General features: G+C 52.7%; 9 protein-coding genes across 9 annotated transcripts; 2 read left to right on the top strand and 7 right to left on the bottom strand.

The window, feature by feature from the left end:
• Positions 1–1612: 1612 nt before the first annotated feature.
• Positions 1613–6799, bottom strand: MAM_06586 (pH-response regulator protein palA/RIM20; the record flags this gene model as incomplete). The annotated part of the gene is made up of 5 exons (XM_040825384.1): positions 1613–2039; positions 2108–3353; positions 3433–4141; positions 4225–4638; positions 5432–6799. The coding sequence occupies 5 exons, from the start codon at positions 6797–6799 to the stop codon at positions 1613–1615; spliced, it is 4164 nt and encodes a 1387-aa protein (XP_040676595.1).
• A 932-nt stretch (positions 6800–7731) lies between these two features.
• MAM_06585 (3-oxoacyl-(acyl carrier protein) reductase) lies at positions 7732–8520 on the bottom strand (the record flags this gene model as incomplete). Its single annotated transcript, XM_040825383.1, has 1 exon — positions 7732–8520. One exon carries the CDS (start codon positions 8518–8520, stop codon positions 7732–7734), a length of 789 nt encoding a protein of 262 aa, XP_040676594.1.
• A 524-nt stretch (positions 8521–9044) lies between these two features.
• MAM_06584 (DUF500 domain protein) lies at positions 9045–10780 on the bottom strand (the record flags this gene model as incomplete). Its single annotated transcript, XM_040825382.1, has 2 exons — positions 9045–10093; positions 10177–10780. 2 exons carry the CDS (start codon positions 10778–10780, stop codon positions 9045–9047), a joined length of 1653 nt encoding a protein of 550 aa, XP_040676593.1.
• Positions 10781–11531: 751 nt separating this feature from the next.
• MAM_06583 (citrinin biosynthesis oxidoreductase CtnB) lies at positions 11532–12326 on the top strand (the record flags this gene model as incomplete). The annotated part of the gene is made up of 1 exon (XM_040825381.1): positions 11532–12326. The coding sequence occupies one exon, from the start codon at positions 11532–11534 to the stop codon at positions 12324–12326; it is 795 nt and encodes a 264-aa protein (XP_040676592.1).
• A 668-nt stretch (positions 12327–12994) lies between these two features.
• On the bottom strand, positions 12995–14119 carry MAM_06582 (Dna-J like membrane chaperone protein; the record flags this gene model as incomplete). Its single annotated transcript, XM_040825380.1, has 1 exon — positions 12995–14119. One exon carries the CDS (start codon positions 14117–14119, stop codon positions 12995–12997), a length of 1125 nt encoding a protein of 374 aa, XP_040676591.1.
• A 1741-nt stretch (positions 14120–15860) lies between these two features.
• MAM_06581 (Transcription initiation factor TFIID, 23-30kDa subunit) lies at positions 15861–16531 on the bottom strand (the record flags this gene model as incomplete). Its single annotated transcript, XM_040825379.1, has 2 exons — positions 15861–16265; positions 16337–16531. 2 exons carry the CDS (start codon positions 16529–16531, stop codon positions 15861–15863), a joined length of 600 nt encoding a protein of 199 aa, XP_040676590.1.
• Positions 16532–17283: 752 nt separating this feature from the next.
• MAM_06580 (ER lumen protein retaining receptor) lies at positions 17284–18192 on the bottom strand (the record flags this gene model as incomplete). Its single annotated transcript, XM_040825378.1, has 4 exons — positions 17284–17777; positions 17843–17909; positions 17981–18039; positions 18165–18192. 4 exons carry the CDS (start codon positions 18190–18192, stop codon positions 17284–17286), a joined length of 648 nt encoding a protein of 215 aa, XP_040676589.1.
• Positions 18193–18991: 799 nt separating this feature from the next.
• Positions 18992–20077, top strand: MAM_06579 (ubiquitin/metalloprotease fusion protein; the record flags this gene model as incomplete). Its single annotated transcript, XM_040825377.1, has 1 exon — positions 18992–20077. The coding sequence occupies one exon, from the start codon at positions 18992–18994 to the stop codon at positions 20075–20077; it is 1086 nt and encodes a 361-aa protein (XP_040676588.1).
• A 338-nt stretch (positions 20078–20415) lies between these two features.
• Positions 20416–21733, bottom strand: MAM_06578 (nitrilase; the record flags this gene model as incomplete). The annotated part of the gene is made up of 2 exons (XM_040825376.1): positions 20416–21159; positions 21254–21733. The coding sequence occupies 2 exons, from the start codon at positions 21731–21733 to the stop codon at positions 20416–20418; spliced, it is 1224 nt and encodes a 407-aa protein (XP_040676587.1).
• Between the last annotated feature and the right edge of the window lie 4047 nt (positions 21734–25780).

Below are 25780 nucleotides of genomic sequence, written 5' to 3'. Positions count from 1 at the left end.
CGCCGAGGGACCCGTGAAGCAGCCAGCCAAGGTCGTCATTTCACGCCCCCCAAGGAGTACATCTAGGTGCTTGGTCTCCAGGACGGGGTGCAGCGGAGCGACCCTCGTGGAGTGTGTACATGTACCACGGCGCCGGGAGTGCAGTCTGCTCCCTCGCCCTCGCACAGCCCTCGCTGTGATCTTTGGCAAGCCACATGACGATTTCACAGCATCTGCTGCCGCCTTTGTCAGCGGCACTCTGGCTGCTGTGGCTGCAGCTAGAGCTCCGGCTCCAGCTCCAGCTAGAGCTATAGCTATAGTCATCGGTCTGGGGCTCCGTATGCCGGTTCCGTGTACTTCCCAATCCACTCGGCTGGTTCATTGCGTCTTCACCGTCCGTCCGCCAGCACGCAGGAGCAAGGAAGCAACATGGCCTCGCGATACACCACGCCCTCGACGGCGGCCACTTGCCGCGACGGACGACTGCCACCGCAGCAGCAGCAGCAGCAAAGGTCAATGCCGGGTCGTCAGTCGTCGTCGCGGGAGCTCTGCCGGCCAGGCCCCACCCAAGCTCCCGGGTCTTCCTATTCACACGCTCTCAAAAGGCGATTGACTTGTGACGTGGCGGAATTTCGCAGTCCCGGTTGGCCGCGCGGGGACGGAGCGCGCATTGTCGTCGCCTGCCTCCAAGAACAATGAATGACCCGACTAGGCAGACAACAATAACGTGCTTCCTTTGGTCTGGCGCAACGTCAAGTCTCACCCTGGGCCCGGCAAATAGTCTCCTATTGTTCCTTGCTTGGCCTTGGCCGTCGTAGCCGCCACCCGCGGCACCGCAACTTGGCGCAGCCCGAGGCGAGACAGGAAGAAGCGCCTGGTGCTTTGACGAAATCCCGCTGATGAGAAGAGGGGAAAAAAGCAAAATGACAGAATAGATCTACCCCCTCGGAAATTCGCGGCGGCGCGGCGGCGGCGGCGGCCGAGGCCACGGCGTTTGCTTTGTCGTCGCAGCGTAGCGCCGTGCCGCCACCTCTTGGCTAATCGACGTCAATATGGTGTTTGATCATTTTTTCTTCGTTGTCTCTTCCTCCTCTCTTGTTTTTACCCGTTGGCAGCTACAGACCGGGCCTGTTTCCCCAACCCAGCCTGCTCGCGTGTCTTGCAGCGTGTGCTCCCCCGTCGGTGATTCATGACGCCCGCACACGACATGACGGCGGTGCAATCTCTGCACCCATTCGCCCGCTGCACCGACTACCTGCGGTGTTGCTCAGCGTCTCCTCAACGTCCTGTTCAACGCGCCAAGAAGGAATTCAAACATCGGAGCCGGTCGAGAGGGCCTGCCGCCCGTACTCCAGACAAGTGCTGAGCGACATGTGTCTCGGACACTGTACAAGGAAATTCGGACTAACCAAGCACGTAGGACGCATCCTTGGCTCATGTACTAGAGAGTCATCACTCCAATGAGCATTGCAAAGTCACATGTACCTTCCCCGGTCAGTCTGCATGCACTGCCCTTGGGCTCGATACATGTGTTCTGATAGGGGCTACTGAAGTTGGAGAGTAGTAGATGCCCGTCTCATGTCCCCTTTCCCCTTGCCCCGTGTTCCCAGCTCCGTCTGCTACCGGCGCTGCATCAGCCAAACTTGATGCCCGACGCGGCATTCCAGGTTGTTGATCCGCTGCCTGCTTGTTGTCCGCGATCCGTCCCTGGTGCCGGCGGACCACTGGTAGTACTGCCGCCAAATTTGATCCCCATGGCCGGATTCCACATGGTCGTCATTGGGCTTGTTGCCTGCGGCGCCATGGGTTGTGGCTGCTGTACCGTATCCCCGGCCCAAGACTGTATCGACGCTTCAACCGGGTTCGACATCGGCTGCCTTGTTGCATGCTCGTGCTGTCCCTGGGGCAACGTTGCATGTTGCGGTGCGACCGGCTCAGGTGCAAAGTAAGAAGGCTGTCGTGGTCGGTACTGCGTTGCGGCCGAAGAACTCAAAGATCTTTGCAAGGGCGTGTGGTTGTGGGACAAGTTGAGCGTCGACAGTGGCGGCATGCTGAGTTCTCTGCGCACGGCCGTGTTGAGCAAGTGATGCATCATCTCAGAACTGGACAGGGGGAAACTTGAACTCACTCTTCCAGCACCCTGGCCTCCATGCGCCGTTGTGCGACCCAGCCTTTGACGACATCTCGGAAACCCTGCCCGACAATCTTGTTCAGGTCGTTGTAAAACTTCCTGCCCACTTCTAGGTTGTTGATGATTTCCTTGTACTTGAAATATGCACTATCCAGCTTCTGCAATGCCTGTTCTCGCTCTCGAGACCCTCGGTCGCCGCATCTGCGTTTCTGGGCCTCGAATTCCGCGTTTGCCCGTTCCACCTCCTTCAGCAGTCTTTCCTGCTCGGCCGACTCTTTGTCCAGAGCGTCCAGCTCGGGCTCATATAACTGATCCAGGCGCTTTTCGAAAAAGTCCTCAAAGTGAGCCGGAACAATCGCAGTCGAAGGGTACGTTCTCTCTAACCTGGCAGCCTCCTTCAGGATATCCGGCTTGATGTCGTCTTTGCGCGCATTCTCGCGCAGCGCCTCGACCTTTTTCCTTCTTCTGCTTTCGAGCCTGAGGATGTCGTTGTATGCACTCCGTAGTTTGCCGACGGATGCCTTCAGCTCGGGGTTCGTGTCCCGCTGCGAGCTCGATGGCACGAAATCCATCAGGCCCCTGTCCGATCCGCACAAAATGTGTAGCAGACCCTCGTTGGCGGTAAACTTTTCCCGTACGACACCGTCGCTGCTGGCGCTGCTCGCAAAATACCCTTCAATCTCACCAGCGTGTCCCCACAGCTTTCCGCCTTGGGCGTCACTCTGGCTTTCTGGTCGTGTCCACCGATCGGTTCCATACTTCCTCCTCGCCTTCTGGTCCTCTTCCTTTTCGGCTGCCAGGGCCAATTTACCTTCCTCAAAGATGGCAATGTCGGCGGCCCGTAGCTTGTCAATGTCGGTAAAACTCTTTCGAAGTCTCCCTATCGCATCTGCCTGTCTTAATTCCTCGGCATGCTGCACTAGACTTGGGGGCAAGCCAAGAGGCTTTTCCAAAGCCTGTAGCGAGCCAGGGAGGCCAATGGCGCTGAACAAGGAGTGGATCTTGTCATTGAGAACTTCCAAGTCCTGGATGATATTTTGGTTGACCAACCGATCGCGGCGTTCTTCGTATATGGAAACGGCGACATGAACAGATAAAGGCACCAGCTTGGAAAACAACGCCGGGCCAAACTCCGCTCGGTCGCCAAGGAAGTCGAACGGGTTGGCCACTTGAGGCGGCACACGAGCCACTGCCAGGTTGGCTCTCTCGAGGAACTTGAGCTCCGACTTGGGTGGAACGGGGTCTAATGCTTGTTAATCATAGTTTCCCATGGTTTCTGTATAAGGCAAGGAAACGAGAGAGAAGAAAAAATCCTCACTTACTCAGAAATATCATATCGTTATCCTTCTCGGCCCTCTTGAGGTCCTCCTCCACCTTTCTCTTGAGCCCGTTCAGGTCGTCGACAACACTCTTGTTGAGATAACCGCCTTTGGTTTCCTTGAGACCCTCTGCAACACAAGCAACAGCATCTCTCAGCCTGGCGACCTCCTCTCCATATTTCCTCTTTTCGAGGCAGTCACAGGCAGCACGATACTGGGCTGCAGCAGCAAAGTGGTGGTGCTTGGCAGTCATGTGGTGGATCCAGGCACTGCTGATGGCTTCGCTCTTCATGGCGGCTTCTCCCGCCAAATTGTATAGGTCGGATACTCTAGCGGCCAACTTTGCTATCGACGCATCCTTGTAACCATCGACAACAGCTTTCTGCCAAAAGCACTCTTGGCTCTGGGCAAGAAACAGCTGGATGAGGGATTCCAACGTATGTTCATCCATATCCTCTGGAGGATCGGACATTCGAAGGAAGGGAACGATTTCTTGTTTCATGTGGGAAAGCACTCCGGCGGCGAGGCAAAATTGGTTGGCGGCCGTTTTTATGCCTTCGGACGTCCCTCGAGGCGTGTTGACCGCGATCTGCGAGTACAAGGCTGCCAGGTTGTAAAGAACGTTGAGGAGCTCATATTTCAAGTTGTTTCGCACCAGGGGTCGCTCAGTGTTGTAACCCAGGGCAGGATACCAGGTGAATTCCGCGCCAATCTGCCGCGACGAGAAAATGACGGAGGGCCATGGTTAGTCCTGTTCAGAACGAACAAGACGCAGGGCTGTGAGGAACCACGTACATCGATGGGAAATTTGCCTCCTATCCAAGCCAGTTGTCCCGCATAAGCTTGAAGCTTCTTGATGCCACTCGAGTGTGGCTCGCGAACGTGGATGGCATCTTGACGCAGAGCATCGATGACCTCGAGGTCCTGTTTGAACATGTCTGGATGCTGGTCATACTTGCCGTTGATGTATTGTCGGATGACGGAAGCTAGAGACAGCTGCGTCGATCGCCGAAAGGGCAGCGACAAGATGCTTACGGTGCTAAGATGACCACTGTCAGCATGGCTGCCGAGGCAAATGGAACCTGAGCAATCTGATGTGGTGTGGTGCGAGCTCGGTTGGGTACTGCGGTAGAGTGAGCTGGGGATCGGTAACTTGAACTCACGTCGCCATTCTTTCGCAGTGAGCGTCAAAGTCCTGAGTGCGCAGCCCTATGCGTGTATCCTAAAGCCGCACATTGTCATCTATCTTCGGTCGCGAGGTGAAGAGGCGTTGCCGCACAAGGCGAGATGTCGACTGGACGTGCATGAAGAATGGCCGTGTTGGCGGAGAGGCACTAGTTGAGGTGAGTCAGCATCGGCCACCTTTAATTTATAACCGCTTGGCCATTGACATCTGACGTCGGTGTGGGCCGGATGGGCAAAACCAAGACGAAAATCAACGCGTATAACATGTTACATGACTATATTTGCCAACGTGTGATTCCGAAATTGGACTCAATCTTGATGATTTTAATTTTGGTGGATACAATTTCAAACTGTCCCATATATTGTCTGTACCTTTTGTCACAAAGACTTGGGCCTTCCAGGTGGTGCACGGGGCATCGTTGCTTTAGCCGACGAGTACCCGGCCACGACCCACCTTTGGTGATTCAGCCATGTCTGAGATCCTCTAGTGGCACAAACAGTGGCCTATATTACATCATCGTCCTCTATCAGGTACTCGCCTTGGCAGGTGGGCGAGTGGGCAGAGATCAGACTGCAAGGCAGCCCAAGCATTCGAAATTCGCCTTGGAAGTTGAGCATCTTTGAAACTGTACAAATCCGTATTATACAAGTAAGGCTCCTTTACCTCCTTTTTTTTATACCTCAAATAATGCTGCATCGTGTCAGTGGCACAACACGCGAGCAATGACTGCATCTTGCAAAGAGCAAAAGGCCGCTGTCACGTCTATTTTCCTAACTGCCCCAGGCACAGCCGCTCAAACGCGCGGCTGATACTCACCGACGAAGCATCTACCCACGTGCAGAAGAGATTGGACACGGCGAATATCAGGACGTATGTGAATGCGTTTCCCAGAACAACCCCCAGCAGCCACCGGGACGGGGTGTCTCTGCCAAAGCATGCCCACAAGGCCGGCGTCACCGTGTATCCAACCACGTGCATCATGGGGCCGTGGACGATATACAACGAATAGCTGATCCGGCCCAGATACTGAGGCAGCCGCATCAGGAAGGGCCTCTGCAGCACCGACGACCTAGAGATGGCCCATGTGGCCATGACCGCCCCGACCCCGTGAACAATCCTCTTTGTGTCTCCGAAACTCCGTGGCACGGCGGACGAGATGATGACATATCCGGGCGACTCCCCGGTGTGCACGTCTGGCGCTGAGAGCATGTATAGGCCTCCTAGAAAGACGACGGCACACAATGCATCTCTTCTGCCCCTGGCAGCCGTCGCCAGCAGTTGGCAGCCCGCGTCCGACTCCTTGTCCAACTGGCCTTCGGCGGCCATTGGTAGCGTGTCGCATTCTTGACGGCCGCGCAAGTTTGCCTCGGCAATCAAGGCCCCTGCAAGAAACAAAAGCACCTCCCAGCGACCGTGGCTGGCGCTGAACAGCATCAGCAGCAAGAGGAGAAGCCAGCGGGCCACAGGACGACAGCGGCTCAAGGCGACGAGGACCAGCATCAGGACCAGGGAGCTCCTCACCTCCACGGGCACCGTCCACAGGTGCGGATCGTACACGGGCAAATGTAGCCCCCAGTCCCAGAGGTTGAGGAGATCCGCCGTGTGACGCCACCAGTCTGCCAACTGCGCAGACATGGTTGGCTGGCGATATGGGTGAAAGTCGGGATATCCGAACATGTGGGCTTCAATGTTGGCCCGCGAAGCATCCCACCACCCCAGGCGTACGGTGATGGCGGACACGAGCATCGCCACGACAGCCGGCAGGTAGAGGCGGATTCCGCGGCGCATCGCGCTCGAGCTCGCCGACACCAACAGCTTGTCCCACTGCCCCTCGTACATCAGGCGTATCGGCTGCACGGCATTCACGTAGCCGCCGATGACGAAAAAGACACAGACCATGGCGTGGCCGGCATGTGTCAGCCGCAGAAATGGAAGCTGCAAAATCAAGGAACTCGGGCCGTCGGAGCGGTAGCCCTGTTCGATGCCGGCGTCGTAGGCCCAGCCTGTATGGAACAGGGCCACAATCAGGGCGGCCACGCCTCGCATGCCATCGAGAAAGGACGTCTGGTGAAGCTTGGGTGGTATAGGCGAAGAGTTGTGGTTTCTGGGCGTCGAGCAAGAAACGCTTGGACGCACGACGGATTTTCGGAGCTTGTAAAGGCCATGTCTGAAGATGGCGTCCATGGCTCAACAAGACACGGGAAGGGTCAAAGTTGAGGGAACAAAGAGACGGGTACTCGGTAGACATGGACGCACCACGTAGTGCCGGGAGCCGGTAGCAACACCCCTAGCCATTTTATTTGTTCTCGGACTTGGCCACGAAAGCGTTTGGTCCTGTCAGTTGGGGATACGGCCAAGTGTGGTCTGTAAGAGATAAATAAAGTTTAGGAGACGAAGGGCGGGTCATGATTCAGAGGCTTGGAAGTTGAAAGTTGATGATACGCGTGTCGTCGTGAATAGGCCAGGGCTCCGTCGCGCACTGACCCACTGACTATGGGTGGGGCTATCTGTGCCTACTTGAATGAAGTACTCGAAGTACTCCGTACATACGCTTGCGGAGCAGCAACTTGTTTGCAGGGAGAAGCTCCAAGGGGACGTAGGTACATGTACATACTTCTAAGTACCTAGAGTAAAGTTCCTCGATCGGCCCAGGAACTCCCCTGTGGTGTCGCTCCCGGGGAAATTTTCAGGGTCCAAACTGTAGGTCCACGTCAGGCGACGTGACGTGATGGTAATGTGGTGCCCAGCCGGCAGAGGTCGCGCAGAACAACCAGACAAAAGGCCCGCGGTCCACTAGGCTGGGGCGGCTCAAGGTTTTGTCGCCATGCTACAGCGACGTTACAGCTCGTTTGAGAGTGTGTATGCCTTGTGGTAAAAGTTTATGGTCGGCTAGCTGTGTTGCGACATTGTAGCGTGCGTTTCATCGGATTATCAACTTTATGAAGGAGCGAAAACCTCAAGGTACTGGTGCCCGGGACGCCTGGCCGTAAAAAAATAAAAATTAAAAATTAAAAAAAAACCAAGTGAAGCCAGAGGGCGACGACAAGGCTTCCACACACGTCGCGACACGTCGCACTGCTCGCAAGAAGCTTGGTCCCGGCCACGAGTCGTGACGGTCAAGTATCGCCAACCCATCCCCCGTCACACACGTGGCTGCCGCCCGTGATGGCGCTCGAGTCGTCGGCGGCCAGGAACAGCATGAGCCTCGCCACCTCGACGGGCATCAGGACCCTCTTCAGACACTGGGCCGCCAGGCTCTCGGCCTTGTACTCGTCGGTCAGGACCGACTCGATCTGCCTCCGCGTGGCAATGGACCCGGGCATGATGCTGTTGACGCGGACGCCGTGCGGGCCAAACTCGCGGGCGTGCGTCCTCGTCATGCCCACGACGGCCGCCTTGCACGTCGTGTAGACGGGCGCCTCGGGCGCGGCGATGCGCCACATGATGGAGCCCAGGTTGATGATGCTGCCCGAGCCCTGGCGCTGCATGGCCGGCGCCACGTGCTGCGTCAGGAAGAACTGGTGCCGCAGGTTGACGTTGACGTCGAGCTCGAACGAGGCCCGCGTCACCCGCGCCGTCGGCACGCGCGAGCTGCTGCCCGCCGCCCCGGCGTTGTTGACGAGCACGTCGACGCGCCCAAACCGCGCGAGCACCCGCTGCGCGCACCGCTCGAGCTGGTCGAGGTCCGTCACGTCGCAGTGCCAAAACGTCGGCTTGCTGGCGCCCTCGAGCGAGCCCACGCGCTCCGCGAGCCGGGCCGCCGCGTCGTCGGCAATGTCTAGGAAGACGACCTGCGAGCCTTGCCGGCAGAAGAGTTCCACGGCCGCCGCGCCGATGCCCTCTGCGCCGCCCGTCATCAGCACCACTTTGTCGCGGAGGCTGGGATACACGGCGAATTGGTCCATTCTGGGCGTGGTTGGGGGCCCTGTACGTGTAATGATGGATGAATGGCCGACGACGACTCGCCGATAATAGGTAGCCACTGCCAAAGAAAAGAAAAGAAAAGAAAAGAGAGAGAGAGAGAGAGAGAAAAGACAAAAAGACATCAGCCCTCGTCAACCCCTTTTATCGAGCCATTTATCTGGCCATACGCCTCTTCCTCTTCAAGCCCAATTCGCCAGAAACACAATGACATTCCGACTCAGCCTGCCAAGTGGCGTGCGTGGTTCGTCGCATGCGGTTAATAATGATTGCAGTTACTAATAATAATTACCCCGCCTCTCCATCACGCGGGGTAACAACCACCGAGCCTCCGAGTTCGGCTCGAGACGCACAACTACAACAAGTCGCCGGTACTCAAGACGTGATAAAACACACACCATGCGATGGCAAGAATGGTGTACATGACATTCTGTTATCTGCTTCGCATTATTTGCGCAAAAAGTCCCTTTTTGTTTTGATTTCTTTGGGCTTACGACGCACAACACCTTCAAGCATACTTGACATCACCATCTTGGGCATGGCTCCCATCGTCTGCATAAGCGGGCGGCGCACCAGACGGCGCTTGACCACCTGCAGCAGCGGCCGCAGGAGTTTCATTTGATGACGGCGCATTTCCAGTTCCGGGGGAGGCTGTCATTCCAAGTGCAGGTGATACAGGGGCGGCACTGCTCTGAGCTCCCGCTTCGGCTCCCCGGAGAGTCTCGAGCAGTCCACGCGCGCCGACGGGCCACATGTTCTGGGGTCCCTCGGGGGGGACCTGCCCTTGGAGAATCTGCTGCACCGTGATGGGACATCCGTAGAAAGCGGCGTTGGCATCCTTGCGTTCCACCACCACCGTGCCATCGACCTGGATGCCGGCATAGAACCCTCTCGACTTGACGTACGAGAACACGGGCTTGAACGTGCCGGCGCTGAGACTTCGGCGCTTCGAGTCCCCGGAGGCCCCCGCGTCAGGCGGCAGGGCATTCGAGTGCTGGCCCTGTGCAGCCGCAGCCGCTGCCGCTGTCGGCGCCTGGACAGGTCCCGATGCGCTCCCGCTCGCTGTCCCCTTCTTGTCCGTCTCACCCCCGGAGCGCTGCACGGCGGTTCCGAAGTCAACGGCGGCTCCAGCACCATAAGGACCGGCCACCACCGCCAAATCGCTTCCGAGGCTGACGCGAGTGTTGGTAAAGGCCGCCAGGGCTTGCCTGCTGTTGATGACGCAGACACAGTCGTAGATGTCCAGGCCGATTTGGAAGCCTCCTCCGACGGAATGGACCTGGATGCCTGACGGCGGGCTCCATGATCCGTCGGGCAACCGCGCGATGAGGACGCCAGAGCCAGTGGCGCCGGATATCTGGAAGCCAGCACGGAGAGTGGTGAAGATGGCCAGGCCAACCGCTTTGGAGATGACCTTTGGCGGAATGGTGACAATGACGCGGTTCTTGGGCTTCTTCTCCCTGGCAGGGTCAGCAACGGCGCTGCCAGACTCTTGGGCTTTGGGAGCGGTCGACGTTGGGGGTCGGCCAGCACCCGGGTCGGCATAGACACCCTTGGCTGTGAGACACGTCGAGTGTCAGCAGGCAGCACTGCGAGTTTGTGCGTTCAGGTTTAGCCTGGACGGAATAGGAAGGACATACCGCAGAAGGATCTCAGAATAGCGGCGGCCTTGTCGCATTCTTTGTCCAGGGTCTCGGGCAAGAAGCTCTGACTCCCGAGCTTGTGGGCAAGGCTGTTGATGGGAGCGGCGGCCCCAGCGCTCACCAGGTGCTTGAAGCGATGGCCCCAGCCGGGCTTTTTGTGACCAGCCTGCGACTGCTGCGACTGCTGCTGCTGCTGCTGCTGCTGCTGCTGAGCCTGCGGTGACGAAGTCGGCGCGTCATGTTGGCCGGTCGGGGGCGGTGCAAAGACTGGATTGGCGCCGTGCTGCTGTTGTTGGTGAGACTGCTTCTCGTCGTCGGGGGCGGGCGGCGGGGGAGGAAAGTACGGCGGCTGGTGCTGCTGGTGCTGCTGGTGCTGTTGCTGGCGCTCTGGCTGCTGGGGAGGCGGCGGCTGGTGCTGTGCTGGAGGCTGTTGCTCGGGCTGGCCTTGTGGTGATGGGGGAGGTTGAGAGAGCTGCGTCTGCGACTGCGCCGGGGGAGGACCAGGCGGCGGGCCGGGAAAGTAGGTGCCGCTCGCAGCAGCACCGGTATTCCCGCTGAGCTCGGCAACGCCCTCGTCGCCGGCCTTTTCGTTGCTGGACATGGTTGATGGTGGCGGCGACTCTGTGAGCGATGAAGAGGTTGATCGAGTGCGCATGTGCGGCGAGGTAAGTTGAGGGCGGGTGACGGGTTATATACATGTCGACCCGACCTGGTCGAACAAACGTCGACGTTGGCGGCCTCTATTGAATTCTGGAGCTGAGGCGTTGCCCATGGCGGGGAGCAGCTCATTGTGATGTCATTTGGCTTTCAAGAGTCATGTCAACCGCAGGTGTGTGTGCGCGCCTGCCTGACGCAATGCGAGTCAATCTACCGCCGAGCGTACGCGTGGCCGTTTGAGGATGAGGACCCTGCTGATCATGCCGGGGCGCATCGCGGCGCGGCGTTTCTTTCATTCAGCGGTGAGCTGGCAGAGGACCTAGTCGTGACCCAGTATGCGTAAGTACTTGAGTACTTACTTACCTAAGCACTTAGCTTTGAGTACTCAGTACTCACTTAAGTGCTCGAGGTACTTAAGTAAGTACCTAAGGTGCCTGGGCACCTGGGCGACTTGCCCGGCTGGTAAGCCCTGCCAGGCAGAAATGCCTCCCGCGTCGGGTCAGCCTCTTTTGTCGCGGTTCCGAGTGACTGCTCCGAAGTCGCTCTGGATTGCACCCTTTTCGTCCGACAACCATGCGAAAAGGGCGATCCGGTCCAGACATCGCCGTCGTCGACACTTGACAGCCACTTGACAGCCACTCGCTACTCCGTACTCCGTGCATGCACTCGCACCGGCAGCAAAAGCCAAGACGGCCATGACAGTCGACGACACGCTCACGCTCACGCTCCCGCGCATCCTCTGCCTGCACGGCGGCGGCGTCAACGGCACCGTCTTCCGCCTCCAGTGCCGCACCATCATCGCCCAGCTCGCCCGCACGTTCCGCCTCGTCTTCATGGACGCGCCCTACGCCTCCCGCCCGCACCGCGACATCGCCGCCGTCTACGGCGAGCTCGGCCCCTTCTACCGCTGGCTGGCCTGGAGCCCCGAGGAGCCGGGCCTGCCGCCCAGCGCCGGCCCCGACGACATCATGGACGCCTGCCTCGCCGCCATGGCCCGCGACGCCGGCTCGGGGCCCTGGGTCGGCGTCCTCGGCTTCTCGCAGGGCGCCAAGGTCGCCGCGAGCCTGCTGTGGGCGCAGCAGCGCGCAGAGGCCGACGCCCAGACGCTCCCGCCCCGGACCAGCTTCAAGTTCGGCGTCCTCATGGCCGGCAGCGCCCCGGTCCTGCACCTGGACCGGCGCCTGCCGCGGCCGCCGCACGTCGCCAGCACCGCCGTCTTCAGCACCTCCTTCGACGACTATCCCGACCCGGCCGCCCCCGCGCGCGGCCCGCACGTCCTGCGCGTTCCCACCCTGCACGTCCACGGCCTGCAGGACCCCGGCCTCCCGAGGCACAGGGCCTTGCTGCACACCTACTGCGAGCCCGGCACCACGAGGCTGGTCGAGTGGCACGCCGGCCACAGACTGCCCATCAAGACGGCCGACGTCCAGGCCATTGTGGCCCAGCTGCTCGACATGGCCACGGAGACGGGGGCTCTTCCACGCTCATAGAGACGACGTTGGGCAAGGGGGGAAAATCATAATAAAAGAGACAACGCAACGCAACGCAACAGGTTAACGTACCGTCTGTGCCGTGGAGTAGAAAAGCCCTTGAGCTTACGTCATTGACGCCCGCCCGTGACTGCTCTACAAGACCCCCGCGGGCATCAAGCATGGTTCTTGACACAAACCATGTGCCGCCTCATGGGAGGTGCCTTCGTTACTCCAAATACATTGACACCCACCATCCATGCGTGCCTCACGCTCGGCACACGTGCCGCCTGCTTTCGAGACCCAAGCAAAGTCTGGCAAGGCTATTCGCGTGGCCCAGGGAAAAGCTTCGATTCTACACCACACCCTCGTGGCTACATACACATACACGCGCCTCTGTAAGCTCTAGTTAGTGCCGCAGCACTCCCACCCGCAATCGTGCCACGTCATGCTATGCTTTGTCGTGCTCGGCAATCGCCAATGCGGAACAAACCAAGTGATAAAAGGTAATATGCGCCCACCAAACCCCAACGTCTTCGTTTCAATGCAAGAAAAAGGCTATATGTCTGTAAAAACAAGCGTAGACTTGTCCAGAGAGGGAAGGAAAAATTACGTCTTGTATTGGCCAGGAGTCTCGCCGAGGAGGGCGGAGATGAAAGTAAAACAAAATAAAAAGGCGTCACCGAGTCTCATGTCCGCCTGTACCCCAACGACCTCAATCGGTCACAGTTTGGTTTGGGGTACCGGTTTGCCTGTTCCATCTTTTCCGCGTCCTCGTAGAACCACCCCATAGCGTCTTCTCTCAGGCGACGCTGGGCAATGTTTTCGTGCTCGCATTTGTTGTCCAGGAACCGGATGAAATTCGCCTCGGCGGTGTGGTCCAGCTGCGAAAGCTTCGACTTGCTCAACGACTGCACGTCTCTAGGATTGACATAGTACTTGACTTTGTGGTTGGGTGTGTAGCGTCGCTCCGTGTACGGTGGCTGCGGTTCGTCGTATCTCATGGGGATCGAGGAGCCCGAGGAGCCGCCCGTGAACAGGGACGAGATCATGGGTAAGATGAAGAAGATCAGTATGGGCAGCAGGGTCATCAGGTTCTGCAGCCCGCCTTGCTGCTGCTCGGCTTCCTGTGCCTCTCGAGGTCGTCGTCTCGGTCTTGCGCCGCCAAACTGGTGGACGCGAATTCCCGGGCCGCCGCCGAGATTGAACACAAACTGGGGACCTGCGTCGAAGGCTGCCCTGTCAGTACCAGTCCGGGACGGCGATTGAAAGGATCGTGTTCGCGTCTCACCTGCGAAGGGGCCGCCGCCGCCGCCAAAAAATCTCGCAAACATCTCCTCCGGGCTCACCTCTTCCTCCCACACGCCCGCACCACCACGGCCCATTCCTCCCGATGCTTGCCGCGAGGCAAATCCCGAGAAGGGATTCTGCGCCTGTGCGCTGGCAAACCGACTATCGGGGTCGGTGCCAAACTTGTCATACTTCTCTCGTTTCTCCTTGTCACCTAGAACTCCAAATGCTCGGCTGACCATCTTGAAAGCCTCGTCGGCATGTTCGTGGCCGTTTTTATCTGGATGGGTAAGAAGGGACTGTTTCCGATAGGCCTTCTTGATGTCCGCTTCCGTGCACGTCGTCTTGACGCTTTCCAGCGCCAGGATATCATAAAAGGCCGCGGGGTTGCATTTTCGAATACGCACGACGGCCGCCCTTTGCTCTTCTGTGTATACCTTGCCCTGGTTTCCCTGATTATGGTCGCGGGAGCGAGCCGATGAGTCGCCGCCCGGGTTCGCCCCGGATGCTGTGGCGCTAGGCATCGAGGAAGGGGGGGAAAGGTGTACTAAGGACCGATCTTCTTGGGCGTGTACGCCTATATAACACGCGAGCTTTTCGGAGGCTTCGGCTTTGTTCTAATGTCGGCACGATCGGGCGTGTACGCGTTCGCCGGTTAACCTTGCTGGTGGAATCTGATGCAACGCCGGTTCCTGCAAGGCGGGCAGGGAGGAGAACGTGATCGGTTCAATATGGAAATCGTTTCACCACATACCCGACGCTGGTTCGAATAGAAATCGCTTAGATTCTAGTGCGCAAAGAAATCCGAATGCCGTGCCGCCCCGATGCAAATGCAAAATAGCAAAATGACGGACAAATGTTCTGGCGGATAAGGAGTTCTGTCCACAATTGCTTTAGCCCGCGGGCGTTGTAGAACCACCAACCAGCAATGCGGCGAGCTTGTTGTCTGACCTCTGGAGCAGGGGTCCGGTTGAAAGACCCACGTGATGACAGAATGCCTACCCTAGAGCGCTCATCGGCGCTCGATGATGCATTTCAGATGGTTCAATTTGTCGGCATCGACTTGAATTGTTCCACTGGCTACCACTAAGAGGCTCAGCGTACTCAATCAAGGCACTCCAACTAACTTGATGTGACAAAAAAAAAAACCAAAAGATGGAAACCCCGAGAAAATATCAGCAACTTACCAGGGAAAAAGACCTCAGCAAAGTTCCCAGTACCACCTAGGTACCCAATCACAGTCACGTGACCGCCCATCACTCTCGGTCGGTCCAAGTCTACCGGTAACGCATCCCGATCTCGCGACCGTCAGTCTGCGCAGTCACCGACTCCCAGACCCAAAAATGCAAGCAACCCGAGCGCTATCAAAGCGCTCAGTGTGGAAAGGTATCATGCCACTTCCCCCCCCGCGCCGCGCTGCCCCGGGGGGCGATCACCAACAGCCAGAGCTTGTGTAGCTAACGACAACCGCACAGGGCCGCATCTTGTCCCGTAGGTGCACGATCCCTCGATTTTCTGCACCACCACCGCCCAGTGTCCCTAACGACCCGTCGTCCACCCTAGGCTCCCAATCGTGTTCCCCAAGAAGCAAGGCGACAAGGTGCCCGCCGTGCGAACACAGGCTCGCTCGGCGACCATTTTGCCCAACTTTGTCGGGCTGAAGTTTGAGGTCCACAATGGCAAGGACTACCACCAGATCACGATAACGGAGGACATGGTCGGACATAAGCTGGGGGAGTTTTCGCCGTACGTTTTGCGAACGCTTGCGCGCTTGGTGACTCGAGGAGGGGATGCTGACGACTCGCTTGATAGGACTCGCAAGCCGAATGTTTGGGATAGGAAGTAAGACCCGTGTACTGGGGGCGGGATGGGGATGTCTTGAAGCCCAGAGCCGGACTGGCATCAATCTACTGCCATCTGTACAAAATACGTGTAATAATACGGCACATCATAAATGAACAAACAGCAAACAATAAAAAGCGGTCCAGCGTGCCTTGTCAAGAAAAAAAAACTGTGGTTTTCTCTCATCGAGGAGTCACTGTATTGCCGAAATACCCTCGCGTTCTCTAGTGCCGATAATAACAGAAAACTAACGCCGCGAGCCAAAACACTCATTCATCCACCTCACCTGACCCCCCAAACGCCAAGCCCTGAAATCCCAGCCCCTCTCACACCAAGAAAAAAAAAAAATTAGGTGCATAAGCCCTGCCTGTACTGGAATGACAAGCGTTGAGGGTGATGGACAAGATCCCACGGCCCTGCCATCTAGCGATAGAACTCGCTCCGCTTGACGTTGACGCCGTACTCCCCAACGGCCATCCCTAGGTCCTCCATGGTCAAGACCGTCCTGTTCTGGCTTCCGCCCTGCCCTCCACCGCCGTACCCAGGGCGCTGGATACCTAGAGGCGCACCCTTGCCTTGGTCTTTGTTGCCAGGCTGACCGGTCTGTTGCCCGGGGATAGGAAACCCAGCGGCCGCGCCGAGCGTGCCCATGGGGTTGTTGGTGTTGCTCGAGGCGCGGATGCGACTGTACTGGTACGCGTCGGCGGCAATGTCGGCGATGAACTTTTGCGTCGCCAGAGCAAGCAGCCTCGCCAGGCGGGCGTCGGTCTGCGGCGGAGGCGGGAGACCAGCCTTGGTCATGTAGTAGTTGGTCACGGCATCGGGTATCTGTCGTTTATTAGTCACCTGGAGCGACTTGAAGCCTGGAGCACATCAGCCCAGCGTGAGCAGGCCCTTACAATTGGGGCGTAGTCGTCGATTTTATTCAGAAACTCTCGCAATGACGTATCCTTATGGGTTGGCAGTCGGGGATCTTGTCCCGACGCGAGCTCAGGCGGTGGGGGGTTCGGGCCATCGGGGACGTCGTGCTGTTCCGGTTGCCCGTTTTGCGTGACTGGCTGAGAGTCGGGATTCTCTGGCGCGTCGCTCGCCATTTTGGAATCCGGCTTGCGCGTGGTTGGGATTTCTGGTTGTTGGTTTGATGGACCAGGTAGGCGCTCGCTCGAGGAGGGCGATGCAGGGCTGTGTCACGTGACCACACGTTGCGTCATTCGAACAGGTTTTGGAAAATAACATCCCTACCGCTGTTTGTGTTACGTATTCGCATTAACCTCGAACCCGGACTTTATGTACATACGTATTTTGATTCGTGTTCTGGTGTTGGCTGTGTCTGTGGCGCTCGCATGTCTCGGCTTCACTTCACATGTCGAATGGAAGCTCACAATTGCATTCGCTGCCCGTCATTTTTTCTTTAAGCTACAAGATGGCCAAGTTTGACCGTGCCGCAAAGACGGGTTGCTATTTATCTTCCTCCCGATGGCCGCTCTGATTTTTTTCCCGAGACACATCATCTCCTTCTATTATCGTAGCATCATGCCGTGATCCATCTACAGCCTTAGCCTTGCAGACGCCAAATCTCGCGGCCAACAAATTTCAGTATGTTCGCCGACAACGCCACTATGCCAGCCATTCGAAGGCATTCCTGTGAAATTCATACCATCCGCGAATTGAAACTCTGTGCAAGCATACAAATCGCAAAAAGAAGTGAGAGCATCGTTTGCTCGCCCGCGCAATCGGACGGCGTTGGCAATATCCGTCTAGATTCGAATACCATTGTCGTGAATGAACCAGACATCTCGTACATTATTGAACCTTACCAAGGGTGGTTTTGCGACCTGGTGGCTGCTTAGACGGGGAGCTTGAACTTCTTGCCCTTGAGAACTTTGGTGTAGTAGACGTAGAAGAAGTCGCTGTACAGTACAGTCTGGATGATGCCGGCAATAATGGCGATCCAATCAGTCTTATAGTGGGTCTCCATAAAGTAGCGGTAGATCCAGTTAGGAATGTACAGAGCTCGGTAGCTGCCCAAGGCAAACAAGTAGTGCGTCGTAATGGTCTCAGCCTCGCCAGTTCTCTGAAGCATGAAGAGCTGCGGCAGGATGGCTACAGACTCGAGCCAGATGGAAAAGGCCCACATGATTTCGGAAAAGGTGTACTTGTACGGGAACAAAACGGCCAGTACGGCAGCGCCAGCGAGGAGATACTGGACACGGAAGGTATCGACGTTGGGATCATTTGTAGGCTTGTAGGCGTTGGTCATGAGGTAGATGATGTATCCCTGGGATCCGATGAACATGATCTTGAAGACCAGATTGTATAAACTCTCTGTCCAGAACAGGTCTGCCCAAGTGGCGTGTTAGCATCTGCAGTTGGCCTCTGACGAGTGAGTCGAGTTCGGCGCGTACCGAGATATCGCGTCACGTAGACAAAGAGGTAGAGGGCTTGTGATTTGAACGAGATGCCGGAACAGCTCTGGCAAACGTTAGCGACCACTACGATGAGGGGGGCGTGTTGGGTTGGACTCTGAAGGCGGCTGATCGCACGTTAAGCTGAAGCATCTTATGTAACAAGATCAGGATACTCGTCAGATGCGAGAAATCCGCTGCGAAAAAGGTTAGCTGCGGTTTGTGTTCATCATGATGGCACCGCGCAGCTCTCGTCAGGGCACAACAGTGCACCGCAGGGCGAGCGAGGGACGAGATGGATGGGCGGCAACGGATGACGCACCAGCAACACGGAATACGTTGAGGACCATTTTGACTGTTGCGCACCTGCGACAGAAGGCGCGCACGGATTGGACAATTGGAAGTGAGGCACTCTGCTGGATGGAGATGCGTTGAGGAGGTTACCGTCCGCAATGGGTGTTGCCGATTGCAAGCTTCAAGCTCGGGGGATGCTTGAATGAATGGAAGAGGACAAGGGAAGCTTAGTAAATTATCAGATGCCCGCCGAGTACGAGCACGGAGCAGGTGCAAAAAGGACACGACGCGGGTAGCTTCTGGAGCAAGATGCGGACGGTGATTGGGTGCAGAGCTCACCCGGCCCACAAATCGCTGGTAGCTTCAGTTTCCGGTACTCGGGAGTCATGAGCCAGCCAGCCACCGTTGACCCCTTTGTCAGCAGGAATGGTCCGTGTGGCGCAGCGTGGCGGGCAGCGCAGTGACGTCGATCACAAATTGGCCTGGCCGCTCTCCCGCGCAACGCAAGACAAAATGCCGACTTGTTCACCCACGATAATCTGCGCAAACGATCCATGTCACTTTAATGTTTTGAAACCCCCCCATCACTGCTATTACTCGTGCAAACCAACGCCATACCGTTCTAGTACACGTCCGCCGCTGTCTGTACCCCAGGGCTGCCAAGAATACCCCAGCATCCAACACCCGGGCGGCCCCCAAACACCGCATTTGTAATCATCCATGATATAAGTAACGACGCGGAGCCAAACGACTCGCACACGACACTACACATCGCTCTGGAAGCACCTGAATCCCCACGCATTTCAATACTCGACCACTCAAGTAGTTGCCGCCTACATCCTACCTACAACAACAATGGCCGACACACAAGGGAGCGCGCCGTCGGCGTCCGAGCCCGGCTGGGTCACCATCACGGTGTCGCATCGCAAACACAACTACACGTTTGAACTGGCAGACGACGCCACCGTCACCGACTTGTTCGAAGAGATTGCCGCGGCGCTCGATATCCCCGTCGCCAACCAAAAGATGCTCGTGCCCAAGGGCCCCCTGCTCAGATCGCCGCTCAAGGAGCCCGACATGCCGCTCGGCAGCCTGCAAGGAAAGACGCTGACGCTTCTAGGCTGCGGCGCCGCAGAAGTCCAAGCCGTGCAGAGCATGTCCGAAAAGGTGGCCCAGCGAAACGCCGCACGCATGGCGCAGAGGGCCAAGATGAAGCGCGCCCAGCGGCCAAGTCAGCCCGGGTCCCAGGACGACGCCAAGTACACCTTTCTCCAGGTGAGGCCGCTCCAGGGCCTGCCTCATCCCGAGACCAGCCAAAGGCTGCTGCTGCGGCTCACGGAGGACCCCGGCATCAAGGCCGCCATGAGGAAGCACAAGTTCACCGTGTCGCTGCTCACCGAGATGGAGCCGCTGTCGCACACGCAGACAACGCACGAGGGCACCTCTCGGACGCTCGGCCTCAACCGCAACCAGGGCGAGGTGATTGAGCTCCGCCTCCGGACCGACGCCCACGACGGTTATCGTGACTACAAGACCATCCGCAAGACGCTGTGCCACGAACTCGCCCACAACGTCCATGGCCCCCACGATCGGAAATTCTGGGATCTGTGCCATCAGATCGAGCGGGAGGTGCACGCCGCCGACTGGAAGTCTGGCGGCCGCACCATTGGCGAGACGTCCAGGTATACCGTTGCGGGACTGACGGGCCCGAACGAGGACGAGGACGAGGACGAGGACGCGGGCGGGTGGACGGGCGGCGAATTCGTGCTCGGAGGCGTCAGGAACATGGGCGCTGGCCTGAGCCGGCGTGAGATTCTGGCCCAGGCTGCGCTGGACAGACAGAGGAGGGAGGACGGGGCCGAGCGGAAAGCCTGCGACGCGGCCGAGAAGGGGTGGCGGCCGTGTCAGAGGTCACAGCAGCCGAGCGAGAAGAGGCAATGACTTGTGTGTACTGTGTCTTTCTCTCTCTTGTATCAAGACATGTGCGTTTGATTGTGTTTGTGAGCAAAGAGCATTTTAGCGCCGTGGAGGAGGTAACCGCCATGGGCATGGTGCGTCACGTCATTCGGAAACAAGGGCATATAGCGAATACTGCTGCTGCAGTGCGGGGTGCATTTCGTCCCTTGTATACTGAAACTATTGGGCGCATGACTGTTTTTTGAAAATTTTCCCACAATCTTTTTACAACAAGACGTGGAACACACGTTATCGACACATGGCTTCGGCAGACTTGTCCAACCCCGTGACGACAATCTCTGTCTGTTTGAGGAAACATCAGGCTAGTACGGCAAAGGATCCAAGTCTAGTCCAGTCACGCTAAACTTGAACGAATCGTTCCTGGAATAGTGTCCTGCCGTATCAAGGTCAAGCCTTCCCCGGATACACTCCCTCAGGTCAATATCCGCAAAAATGAGCCCCTCGTCGTCTTCCCATTGCGGCCCGGCGAGAACATCACCGAAAGGATTGACAATCAACGACCCGCCCCGGGAAATCCAACCGTCAGCCCCGGGGACATTTTTCCCGGGCTGGACTCTTGGAGTGGCACCGTCCTGCTCGGCTCCGTTTGATTCATCACAGCAAAGAACGATTTCGTTGCCGTCCTCGTCAAATACCGACTTTCTGCGCTTGTGACGAGTCGGGCTTGTCGACGGCAGCGCAATTTCGAAGCCTTCATCAGTAAATGCAGAGTTACGTCTCGCTCTGCTTCGGGTAAAGCTTGGTTGTGACGCTGCAGCTGCCCGAGTGCTGCTGTCTTTGCGTACCGCCATGTTACTGCTCACAACGAAGCATCGTCCCTCGATGCCGACTGTGCGCATGAGACCCATCCATGCATCTCGGCCGTCTGCTGTCGGGGCTAGGTATAAGTTGATGTTTTGCTCGTACAGCGCTTGGCGGACGAGAGGCATGTAGTTTTCCCAGCAGATGGCGGTCCCGATATTGACTCGCTGGCCGCGGATGATGGTCGACACGGCCTTGAGCGTGGCGGGAGATCCTTGGGCCCAGCAAAGGCGTTCTGTACCGGTCTGACTAGCGTTAGAGAAGGCCTAGTTTCCTTGGCTCGAAAAATGTACAAGACAACCATGTAATGCCAAATCAAGGCGGGGGCCCAGCACTCACGGGCATAACCTTGCGTCGCTTTCCAATTACACCAGCTTTGGGGCAAACAAACGCTACAGCGCAATATAAGCTACCGCCAGCCTTCTCGATGATGCCGGTGACAATGAAAACTCCGGTATCACTAGCGATTTTCTCCAACTCCTCTCTCGTGCCATCTCCCCTCAGCAAGTCATCGTCGCCACCAAGCTCCCTCTTGACCCATTTCGCTCCAGCCCCGGCGCCTCCGCCCACGGTATCGCCCAAGTCCGCAGCCTGATCAAAGTATTGAGCAAACTCTTCTCTCCCCTCATAGGGGCGGTCACCCACGACAGCGCCGAAAGCCGTGCCACGTGGGTAGCCGCCAATGTAAGCCTCGGGGAGCAGGAGAATGTCGATGGATTGGGCGGCAGCTCGGCGAGCGAGGTCGGCCAAGTGTCGGAGAGTGGCGGCCTTGGTGGGGCCGGTGGCCGGCGAGGCAGTTCCGACGCGGATTACAGGCATGATGGCAGTCGGCGCTGGGCTGCTGGGGAATGAGATGCGCGGAGACGTAAGGTCTGAAAGCGAAGAGACAAGTTGTGGAAGTCAAAGACGGAGAAAATTCCAGAGGGGGACAACGTGAGTGGGAAGAGAGGAAGAACGGCCATTGACCGGAATGCAAACGTATGGAAACTGTGGCTCCATGAGGCGCGCCTTCCCCGGATTCGGACAGGAGCTCCTCCCCTCTTCGGCTTAATAATGAGAAGTTGGATTTCTCTGCATGTGTATTGTATCCGCTCCATCAAGGTCTGCGTCAGTAGTTCGGCGTGGCTTGCGTTGCTCCATGCTATTTACCCAATCTAAGCTGCCTGCCTTGTCCTCGGGCAGCTCGTCGTTTTGGCACGAGCAATTGTGTCAGCGGCAGATACTGCCTACTATAAAAAACAACCTATAAAAACAAGGGAAACAACTACAACATATAAATTGCCTACAAGAAATGTTAATATATATTTTATATATAAGGATTTAATATACTTTACGCCTATATTTCTTTATATATATAAATAAAGTTAAAAGAGAAATACTAGCTAGAATTTAATAAAAAAACTAATAAGCTATAAAGACTAATCTACTTTATAGTAGAAAAGTAGCTATAAAAGTTATTTTTAGCCTTTAAGGTTATTTTAAGCTACTATCTATACTTAATTTAGTAGCTCTACTATAGAATTTACCTATAAATAACTCTTCTTCTCTCTAACTAAATAAAGAGAAAATAAAGCTTTTATAACTATACTTTTTAATACATACTATTATATATAATTTTATACTATATCTAAAGTTACTTTTATTATACTTTAAGAATCTCTATTATTTTATGCTTAGTAATTAACTAGATTATATAAGCTCTATTTATTATATTTATTATATTATAAAGAGTCTCTTAATTAGCCTATATAGTTATAAGCCTAGTTGCTATAAGCTCTATGCTATATACTATACTTTATTAGAAATATACTATTTCTGTTTAAGTTTAGTGCTAAACCTCTAACTAATTAGAATTTAGTATTTAATTAAGCGACCTACTTAGAATCTACTTAAAACCTACTTTTCTAAACTTTATTATTATTTAATAGAATTTATACTTATTTGCACTTATTTAACTAAGCTTTTATATAATAAGCTATTTACTAATACTAATAATAATAGGCTTATAAGGCCTAAAGAGCCTAGCTATAAGGATATTAACGCTGTAGCTATATATATTGCTGACTTTACTAATACTAACCTTAGAAAGCTAGATATTGCTAGAGCTAGCTATTATATTTAGCTTTAGCTATATCTAGCCTATTAAAAAGCTATATATAATATATAGAGCTATATAATAAGTATAGTTAGTTACTATTATAATACTATTTTAATAGAATTTAATATAGCTATATTATTAAAGCTATTAAAAGATTAAATTAAACCTACTTCTTAGAATTATAAAAAAGAAGTTCTAGAAACTTATAGAGCTCTATTAAGAGCTCTTAATAGGACTAAAATTAGGACTTAAATTACAAATTACTAAAAAGCCCTTATAGAGGCTATTTAGCTTAATTTACTAGATATAAAAGGCCTAAGGCTTACTATTAACTTTCTATTAGCTATAAATACTATAAATCTAGGCAGCTTGATTTACTAGATATAAAAGGCCTAAGGCCTACTATCGACTTTTTATCTGCTATAAATACTATAAATCTAGGCTTTTCTAGCTACTAGAATAACTAGATTTAAGATAAGGCTTAACTAAATAAGCCTAATTAGAAAGATAAAATACTTAATAGCTATAAAATATTAAATTTATTTAAATAAAATTAATAAAATTAATAGTAGTTTAATATAAAGAGTAGTTTTGCAAGCTTTTAAGAGAATTCTAAAGAATCTATTAAAAATAGCTCTAAAAATAGCTCTAATAATTAATATAATTAACTTAATTAACTTAATTAACTTAATAATATAAATAATAATATAAATAATACTATAAATAACATAAAACTAGTACTTAAATATATCTATAATAACGGAAAACCTATACCTAAATGCATTTGCGGTTAATATTACTACTATAATTAGTGTTATTACCTTAATACTAATATTAGGCCCTCTTATTGGAAGCCTAAGGAAGCTATTAGTACTAATATTGCTAATAAGCTAAAAGAAAACCCTAAATTATAAGGGAAAATTAACCGATCTATTAAATATAATAAGAAAAAGATGCAAAATGCACCTAAAAACACTAATAACAAAAGGAATAATTCTATAGAGATAGCTTTTGCTGCTAATAATAGTATAAAAGCTACTACTAAGGATATATTTATATTTATAACTATATCTACAAATTATATTAAAAATAATCAAATTATATTGAAAATAATGCTATTTATCTACTAAAGAACTCTTTTATTCTTAATAGTAGATCTACTATATATATATATAATAATAAGGCTTAATTTATTAAATATAAGCCTTTTATTTAATAAAATACTGCCTTTTTAGGCACTAGCTATTTAAAAATTAAAGGTTACAGTAAAATTCAGCTAAAAACCTTAGACAGGCTATTTATACTGCAAAATACAGTCTATATACTAAATTTTTATATAAATATTACAAGCCTAGACTTTTTACTAAAGGCAGGCTATAATTAAAACCTAGCTACTAGAAAAGTTACTAAAAATAAAGCCTATATCTTTACTATAAGCTAGATATATTATTAGTTAGTTATTAAATATAATAAACCTTCTAAAAATACTATTATAGCTAGCTTTTATAACTTAAAAACGCTTATAACTTTAACAACTACCTCTGCTAAATGTTCTTATCTAGCTAAAAATAAGCTAGATACTAGCTATACTAACTATTAAAAACTTAATATAAAGTATTTAAAGGCTTATAGTTATAAGGCTTATCTACTTACTAAGCAAGCTATATAAAGTTACTAAAAACAAGCTTTAAAAATAAAACTCTACGCTAAAATAAGCTATTTAGTAGGCTATAATTTAATAAATATATACTAAATTTAAGTACTTTCTAGTAATAAAGTTAGAAGAGTTAAAGTAATAAAGTTAGAAGAGTTAGAGATATAACTTTTAATAAGTTATTTATTTACTTTATAGAGAGCTTTAAACTTATTAAAAGCTAGATAGAAATCTATCTACTAGCTTATATTAAAGATAAGGATAAATATAAGAATTTTATACACCTTTAAGAGCTTATTTAATTAGAAGAACCTTTATCTAGTTAAATATCTATAGAAAAACTCTCTATTTAGCTGAATTAACTATTATCTAAGGAGCCGCTAGAACTAGAAGATTAATTATCTAAGCAACTACTTAATATTACAAATTAATTTAGCTATTTAAGCTTAGTATTATATTATATAGCTAATTAAGCCAGCAATATAATTTAAGCTAGCAATGCAGCTAAACTAAATTAGGAAATAGCGCTAGTGCTAGCAGCTAAAGAGCTAACTAAGCAAGCTTATATAAGCAGCTTTTTCTAAGGGGCTAAAGAGAGTCTATATATATTAAATTTGCCCCTAGAACTACTAAAATAGTTAGATTTAAGGCACTATAGATTTAGCAAGAGATTTTAAAAAGCTGCTAAATAAGAATTTAGTATAAATTAGCAGCAAGAAACATTTAAGCCTATTTAAGAAAATCTTACTATATTTAAAGCTCTAAATACTACTTAAGTTTTTAAGTATAAGCTAGATAAATTTAGCTATTTAGTTAAGCTAAAAGCTAGATTATATATTAGAGAGAATTAGCAACCTTATAATAAAAAAGATACTTATATAGCTACTCTAGCTGCTAGAAGCTTTAGGCTTATTATAGTTATTTTAGCTAAATTTAACCTAGAAGCTATACAGCTAGATGCTATAAATGCTTTTATAAACAGCTTTTTAAATAAAATAGTCTATATAAAGTACTCTAGAGGCTTTAAAAAGCCTAATTAAGTACTAAGGCTAAAAAGAGCTTTATATAGCTTAAGAAGGTTGCCTTTATTATAGCAAAAGAACTTTTTAAAAAC

Source organism: Metarhizium album, assembly GCF_000804445.1.
Source record: "Metarhizium album ARSEF 1941 chromosome Unknown scaffold_22, whole genome shotgun sequence".
Taxonomy (NCBI): domain Eukaryota; kingdom Fungi; phylum Ascomycota; class Sordariomycetes; order Hypocreales; family Clavicipitaceae; genus Metarhizium; species Metarhizium album.
Note: the sequence above shows the minus strand (reverse complement) of the source record. Positions and strands in the feature narration are given on the sequence as shown.